Source organism: Amia ocellicauda, chromosome 14 (assembly GCF_036373705.1).
Source record: "Amia ocellicauda isolate fAmiCal2 chromosome 14, fAmiCal2.hap1, whole genome shotgun sequence".
Taxonomy (NCBI): domain Eukaryota; kingdom Metazoa; phylum Chordata; class Actinopteri; order Amiiformes; family Amiidae; genus Amia; species Amia ocellicauda.
This window is the reverse complement of record NC_089863.1, coordinates 4,205,762-4,213,758: the sequence shown is the minus strand read 5'-3', so window position 1 is coordinate 4,213,758 and position 7,997 is coordinate 4,205,762. Positions and strand designations below refer to the sequence as shown.

At 49.2% G+C, this 7,997-nt stretch overlaps 1 protein-coding gene across 2 annotated transcripts; it reads left to right on the top strand.

Moving 5' to 3' along the window:
• The first annotated feature begins 818 nt into the window (after positions 1-818).
• Positions 819-5,861, top strand: LOC136768355 (odorant receptor 131-2). 2 transcript variants are annotated; one of them, XR_010821967.1, is made up of 3 exons: positions 819-2,275; positions 4,673-5,525; positions 5,649-5,861. XR_010821967.1 is itself a non-coding variant. In XM_066722524.1 (2 exons), the coding sequence occupies exons 1-2, from the start codon at positions 1,323-1,325 to the stop codon at positions 4,737-4,739; spliced, it is 1,020 nt and encodes a 339-aa protein (XP_066578621.1). In that variant the 5' UTR covers positions 819-1,322; the 3' UTR covers positions 4,740-5,861. The 2 variants fall into 2 exon arrangements, 1 of the variants encoding a protein (XP_066578621.1); XM_066722524.1 differs by having other exon boundaries at positions 4,673-5,861.
• The last annotated feature ends 2,136 nt before the right edge of the window (positions 5,862-7,997 follow it).

The following is a 7,997-nucleotide window of genomic DNA, read 5'->3' as shown; positions in this document are numbered from 1 at the left end:
GCTGTGTGCCCCGGCGTGCCGTGCCGCTTTGATCAAACCTCACAGTAATTTCTGATGCGTGTTCACACCCGAGCATCTCTATAGTCACAATTAGAACTAAATGTATATATCACATTTTAGTTCTAATTCTGACTATATATATATATATATATATATATATATATATATATATATATATATATATAATCACAAAGTTTCACCAGTTTATTTGAAGGCTACGTTTACAATAATAATAATAATAATAATAATAATAATAATAATAATAATGTTGGTCTGCTTATCTGGTGGTCGTAAGACTGGTGGGACAAGGGAACTCCAACTTGTTTAAATATCCAAGAGAGAGCCGAGTGAAGCTCTCAAATGCTTAATTAATACCTTAATTGGACGTCCAATTAAGCAATTAAGAGTTCAGATGCAACCAAAAGCAGCGGGATAGGGGGGCTCTAGGACCGGTTTGGGAACCACTGGTTTAGCAAGTCGATGCACTCTTCACAAATTGCGCTATCGGGGCTGCTGAATCTATTTCTGTATTTATTTATTTATTTAAGTATGTATGTATGTATTAATACAATTATGCGTAAATGGTTTCAATACAAACAGATTTAATGAAAGAATGGGAGAGCGGGTTATGTAAATGTAGTTCAGGAGGAAAAAACATAAATGTATTTACTTTGAGTTTAAGTTCTCCAAATACTCCTTCTCTCTGCCTCGACATAAGTTTGTGTGGTTTAGAGAAAAGCGGAAACCAGCGTGTGTGTGTGTGTGTGTGTGTGTGAGAGAGAGAGAGAGAGAGAGAGAGAGAGAGAGAGAGAGACGCACTGAAATAACCGTCTTTCACTTCGCCAAAGAGGAGAGGACGTGAAATAAGTCGTATTATTATAAAAGTGTACTATAAAAATATTACGTTGACAAGGACATTAAACCTTATAATAATAATACTGTTTTTAATTTCTGAAGAGCACCTCCTTCATAGTTCTTTATAGTAAGAGGAAGATACAACTTCAAACGAAGAGGCGGCAAAGGAGGCACGGCGTGCAACTGTCTCACAAAAGAGAAAGAAAAAGAAAGAAAGAAAGACGAAGAAACAGCGAAACAAAATATATTGGAATATATAAAAGAGCAAAAGAAACGGAAGAAAGATCGCAAAGGGAAATAAATCCAGACCCGCAGCAGCACGCATCGCACGGCTCCTGCAGCAGGCAGTATGGGTCGGAAGAAAGCCTCCCTCCGGCTGAACTCTTGAGTTCCCCTCAGTGTGTGTTTGTGAGAGAGAGACAAACAGAGAGAGAGAGGGCTCGGTCGGGTGGGGGGGGACCCGGACCATGAACGCGTCGTGCAGCAGCAGCAGGGCGCAGGACTACGCGTCGGTGCGGGTGTGCGCCTCGCTCATCTCCTTCCTGCTGCTGGCCTTCTTCAACGTGCTCATCAACGCCGCCATCGTGCGGGACCCGCACCTGCGAGGCCAGGCGCGCTTCGTGCTGGTCTTCCACCTGCTCTCCTCGGGCCTGGCCTACTTCGCGGTCAACAGCGCCTTCTACCTGCAGATCTACCTGGACGCCCGGCTGCCCCAGGCCGCCTGCACCGCCCTGCTGGTGGCCCTGATCGCCAGCGCCTCCAACATCCTGCTGACGCTCACCGCCATGGCACTGGACCGCTACTGCGCCGTGTGCTTCCCGCTGCAGTACAGCGCCCTGTGTGGCCGGCAGCGGCCCTGGCTGGTGGGCGTGGCCACCTGGGGGCTGTCGCTCATCATCCCGCTGTCGCTCTTCCTGGGGCCGGCCCCCCAGCCCGGTTCCCTGGCTGCTACCTGCAGCCCCAACGCCTCGCAGCCCACCTGCGGCCGGGACCAGCTCCAGCGCGGTGAGCTGCAGAAGATCCTGCTGGTGTCGCTGTGCACCAGCCTCATCCTCTTCAGCTACGGCCGCATCCTGCAGGAGGGCCGGCGCCTGGGCGTGCTGAGCCGGCGGAACCGGGCCGGCCGCAAGACCATCGCCATGCATGGCGTCCAGCTGGCCGTCTACATCCTGCCCAACTTTGTCAGCTTCCTGCTGCACCTGCTGAAGCTGCCCCAGGAGACGCGGGCGCTGTTCGGCGTGGTCAACTTCGCCTTCTTCAGCCTGGCGCAGTGCATCGCGCCCGTGGTCTACGGGCTGCGCAAGGAGGAGCTGCTGGAGCGCCTGCACCTGCGCTGGCACTGCCTGTCCTGGGACCTCAAGGGGGCGCTGGCCTGGACCCTGCGCACCACCACCCCCGGCCGGCACCACCCGCCACCCCGGTGAGTGGGGTAGAGGGAGGGAGTTGAGGAGTGGGGCACGGGAGGCTGGAAGTGGTCTGTAGATATAATCCCTGTTGATAATCTTTAAACCAGTCGTTGGCACATCCTGGTGCCGGAGGTACAGCTGTCAGTCCTGCGGCATCTGATCTGTAGGAGGTGGGGTTATGGTGTGACCTTTTCAATGAGGGGAGCGGGGACAGGGGAGTGGGGGTACAAGGGGGAGCACAAGAGTGATTTGTATTTATTTATGTCGTTTACAAACTTCAGTGGATCATAGATTTTTCCCATGAGGGGTGGTTGCCCCTCTCCCCCCAAGATATGCCTCTACTAGAAAACACTTCCTTCTGCATGGACGTGGCGTTGGGGGGCTCGGGAGTGTAGGGGGCGGGTTGTAGAGTGCATGGGCCAGGACTGCACTACAATACTGGCACTGCCCATCCAGTCCAGTCTTAATTGGTTAATTGGAGTCTGAAGGTGTGGCTCCAGCAGTCAGTGCAGACTCAGTGGGTTTAGCTTTGACTGGAAGCTGCAGGTTTCTGGATCTTTGCAGTGCAGGGGGGACTCCAGTCTGGACAGATAGGATTTCCCCAGGTGGCTTATCCTCTATGCTGTTGAGAGGAATGGCTGGTCCTGAGAGACACAGTCCAGTCCAGCAGGGTCTCAGCCCTGGTCCTGAGAGACACAGTCCAGTCCAGTGGGGTCTCAGCCCTGGTCCTGCAGAGACACAGTCCAGTCCAGCAGGGTCTCCAGCCTCAATAACATAAAGAAGTGCTGGACAGCAAGGGAGGGAGGGATAGAGAGAGAGAGAGCAGGGGTGGGGAAAGAAGAGAGAGAGAGCCAAAGAGATCCCTTTGAACAATGCACACCTCCTGGTCCCTCCTCTGACTCAGTTGAGCTCCAGATCAGCCACCCAGTTGGCATCCTGACCAGCATTCATTCCCATAGTGCACCCCCACACACACACCCCCGCACCCCTCTGGGAGACTTTGCCAGAGAGGAAATTCTCACGAGCTGGTTTCCCGGGGGGTCCTTTCTGGCAGACGTGCTCAGTGCTATATAAAGCTTTCATCCTTTCTCACAATGTGTATCACAATGTGTGTGAGTGTCTGTTGTGTGTTTTATTTAATGCAATAACAAAACTCCACCACGCCATAATTAATCACAGTATATTTTCAGTATATATACATATAGATAACACTAACAAAGCATCATCTGTAGCAGTCAATAAGCACTGTGCAAAGTTGAATAACATCTTATAAATTTAGTTGATAAGAGCTCTCTGTGTGCCCTCATCACTGTGTGTCTGTTATATTGTGTCTGTGCTCTGTGTACCCTTATTGCAGTGTCATAGTGTAAATGCTCTGTGTACCCTTATTGCAGTTTGTCATGTAGTGTGCCAGTGCTCCGTGTGCCCTTATCACAGTGTAGTGTGTCTGCTCCTTGTCCTCTTAGCACAGTGTATTATGTAGTGTGTCAGTGCGATCACCTCAATATCATTATTTGACCGGTGCGACCATATAAAGTCTGGACTCTGGAGTCATTTGAGAACTCAATCCAGTTCCTTGGTGCGCGAGATTCTGCTTCTCAAAATGTCGCTTTCTATCTTGGTAAAAAAACAAACAAAAAAAAACACACACTCACTCTAAAAACAACACACTCACACACACTCACTCTTACGTTTCTCATACATTGTAAGAAATCATAACTGAGTTTAAAAAATCAAATGTGAGGTGAAACTTTTTACCCAGTTCTGCAAACTTTACATCTGGCCCGTACAACTTTACGCTGGAAGAACGATAACACGGCTGTGGTTTATTCACACAACCAAATAACTCAGAGCCTGGAGATGGTATCTGAGGCCACATTGTTTTGTGTGGAGACGACTTGGAGACAAATCGTGTGACGGTTGATTTTCATTCAGACCTGTTGCTCTTGTGGGTGATTTTCCCTTTTTAGTGCTGAGCAAAAGCGAAAAATACAGCTTTATATAAGTTTTTTTGATGCATTTCAATTGGAGTTAGAAAACAAGAGAAAATAGTCAAGCACACAAATTTGCTCTGTTTCTAGATATATATCATGTTCATCCTTTTCTTTATCTACGAAAAGAGCAAATATGTGTGCTTGACTATTTTCATTTCTTTAAACTACAGTCATTAATAATTAATCATTACTTTGATCTGCTCATCCGCTGAATGAGGGGTGCGAAACCGCTACGTTCTTTGTCCAGGCGTATTTTGTAATTTTTCTTCACACTTTAAGGGCCCCTTATTTACACAGCCCAAAACAATGGGCTACAGTAACTGTAGTGAGAGGCTTCTGGGGAGAGACCAAGGGGTGGCCATTGAGCTCCCACACCCAGAGACAGGGACCCTAACGTGTCTTTTCTGTGTCTTCCAGGGAGAGGGCCATGACGTCCGCCCAGCGCCTGCTGTCTGTGGACGGTCCCTCGCAGACGTCTGTGTAGTGGGGCTTTCATCCCACGCCTCTTGGAGGGGGCGACAGAGAGCCATTCAAAAACACCCCCCAATCCAGAGAAATATGGAATAAACAGCCTCCCCAGTGGAATATATAATCACTATGGGATATCCTGTTTGTTTGGGGGGGTGCTTTTTGGAGGGGATGGAGACAGGGGTGCATTTTTATCATGATCACCTGAAGGACCATACCCACCCCCTCCTCAAACACACTACTTCCCTGGAGTTGGACAGAAAATATTTTTGGTGTCTCTTAGGGATTTACCAATCTTCTTCTTCAACCACCAAAGGAAAAACAGAGAGAGAGAGAGAGAGAGAGAGAGAGAGGGATCTAGGTGATGGGGGGAAGACGGAGATCTTTGACTGTCCCTCAAAGGGTGATTGTAGCAAAGACTGCACGGACCTGTTTTACGTTCCCCCAGCAGGACGAGAAAAAAGACAAAAAATGAAATGAAACATACTATAAATAAACGTGTCACGGGGAAGTTTGTTGTTTGTTACCAAAAAGCCATGGTACAGCATGACTCGGGGGAGACATCACGGGACTCTTGTCTTTGAGGAACTAAACTCGGACAACCAGCCCGGGTTCCCCACCCTCTGTTCGGGAGCCGTGGTTGGGAGTGTGGTATCCCATGTGTCCCTGGTCTGACAGTGGCATGTCCTGGTCACATGCACGCTCCGGAACGTTCTTTGAGATGTCTTGGACCGTTGGGCAGAGACACACGCTGCCGGTCAGGATGGTGATGGAGGTCCAATGGTGAAAGCTGGAAGTTCAGGTACAGCTGAGCCCACAGGCCGGAGAGCAGGAGATTCGTCACCTGTCATTGCTCTTTGAAATACCCACCCAGGGTATTTCCGTTCAACACAATGCTTTTTTGTGTGTTTTTTTTCCCAAGCAGACTTGAAATACTGCAGCTCTGAGAGAATGAGGAAGTCCCGATCGCCCTGTTTCATAAGCCAAACTGAGTGTGTCACCCTCCTGCAGGTCAATGCACCCGATTGTTGAAGAAGAGCAGACTGTAAGTGTCCTGGGATCATGTGAATTCTTTGTCTTCCACTTCTCTTTGCGAATGTACGTGTCTGAACAGCAATAAAACACACATGTATTTATATTTGCTAACACCAGTGTCTCTTGTTTTGAAGCCGCCTGCGAAAGTCTCAGACACGGTTAAACCCAGAAGGACAGGGTGCCATGGTGGATTTTACTCTGGTGGTTTCTTTCTATAGTGAACTACTCACATTAACGAGCGGCTGGATTGGCTCGGCCCATCTGAGACTTAATTGGGTGTCAATTAGCCAACATTCCCCAGTTTTGTTATATCCTGATGATTTCTTGCAGTTCTAGGCTTCCTGCTCACATGGCCTGCCCATGCTGTGATTGCTGGGCTGCTGTCCAAGCTGATTGGTGGGCTGCTGTCTGAGCTCTGATTGGTGAACTGCTGTCTGAGCTGCGATTGGAGGATTGCTGTCTGAGCTATGATTGATGGACTGCTGTCTGAGTTGTGATTGGCGGGCTACTGTCTCAGGTGTGATTGGTAGACTGCTGTCTGAGACATAATTGGTGGACTGCTGTCTGAGCAGTGATTGGCAGGCTACTGTCGCAGGTGTGATTGGTGAGCAGCTGTTTGATGCATGATTGGTGGGCTGCTGTCTGAGCTTTGATTGGCGGGCTGCTATCTGAGCTGTGATTGGTGGATTGCTGTCTGAGCTGTGATTGGTGGGCTGCTCTCTGAGCTGTGATTGGTGGGTTGCTGTCTGAGCTTTGATTGGCGGGCTGCTATCTGAGCTGTGATTGGTGGATTGCTGTCTGAGCTTTGATTGGCGGGCTGCTATCTGAGCTGTGATTGGTAGATTGCTGTCTGAGCTGTGATTGGTGGGCTGCTGTCTGAGCTCTGATTGGCGGGCTGCTGTCTGAGTTGTGATTGGTGGATTGCTATCTGAGCTGTGATTGGCAGGCTGCTGTCTGAGCTGTGATTGGTGGGCTGCTGTCTGAGCTCTGATTGGCGGGCTGCTGTCTGAGTTGTGATTGGCGGGCTACTGTCTCAGATGTGATTGGTAGACTGCTGTCTGAGACATAATTGGTGGACTGCTGTCTGAGCTGTGATTGGTGGGCTGCTGTTTGAGGCGTGATTGGTGGGCTGCTGTCTGAGCTCTGATTGGCGGGCTGCTGTCTGAGTTGTGATTGGTGGATTGCTATCTGAGCTGTGATTGGCAGGCTGCTGTCTGAGCTGTGATTGGTGGGCTGCTGTCTGAGCTGTGATTGGTGGGCTGCTGTCTGAGCTCTGATTGGCGGGCTGCTGTCTGAGTTGTGATTGGTGGATTGCTATCTGACCTGTGATTGGCAGGCTGCTGTCTGAGCTGTGATTGGTGGGCTGCTGTCTGAGCTCTGATTGGCGGGCTGCTGTCTGAGTTGTGATTGGCGGGCTACTGTCTCAGATGTGATTGGTAGACTGCTGTCTGAGACATAATTGGTGGACTGCTGTCTGAGCTGTGATTGGTGGGCTGCTGTTTGAGGCGTGATTGGCGGGCTACTGTCTGAGCCATAGGTCACGTTCATGTATCCCACAGCTTGCTGTGCTGGATGCGTCTTGTTGTGCTCTGACTTCACACACAGCAGAATGAAGAACGCCTTTCTGCACAGACCCTGCAGATATCAATGTGATTGGATGACTTGATTTTTTATTATTTTTATAGTATTCTACAGTTTTTTTGAAAACAATTGGAATTGCTAATCATTTAAGTTACAGCTTTATTATTATATTTCTTAAAATGTAATAATTTAATAAAGCATAGACAATGCTAAAGAACCGCTCAAGCATTCCATATATAGAATATCTATATCTGACAATGCTGTGTGTGATAAGTTGCCATTCACCTCTTCTAACTAGGGGGCAGCAGTAGTAGCCTCCCGCAGCAACTTTTCTGGGATGCGCAGAGCTGCGGAGCTGATGCACAGATTTCTGCGGGTGGGGCATAGTGGCATCACGCAGAAACACTCCAAGAACGCACATCTCGGAATTTCTGTGCAGAACTGCACAGAATTGAACTTCACGAACATGACCGTAATGGTGGGCTGCTGTCTGAGCTGTGATTGGTGGACTGGTGTTTGAGGCGTGATTGGTGGGCTGCTGGCTGAGTTGCTCTCTTCAGACTGCTGAGTGGGAGAGGGCTGGTTGTCTTTAGCAGCTGTGTTGATATCCACCCCCCCACCACCACTCTACTTCCTCTTTTGAATCTGCAGTCAGATC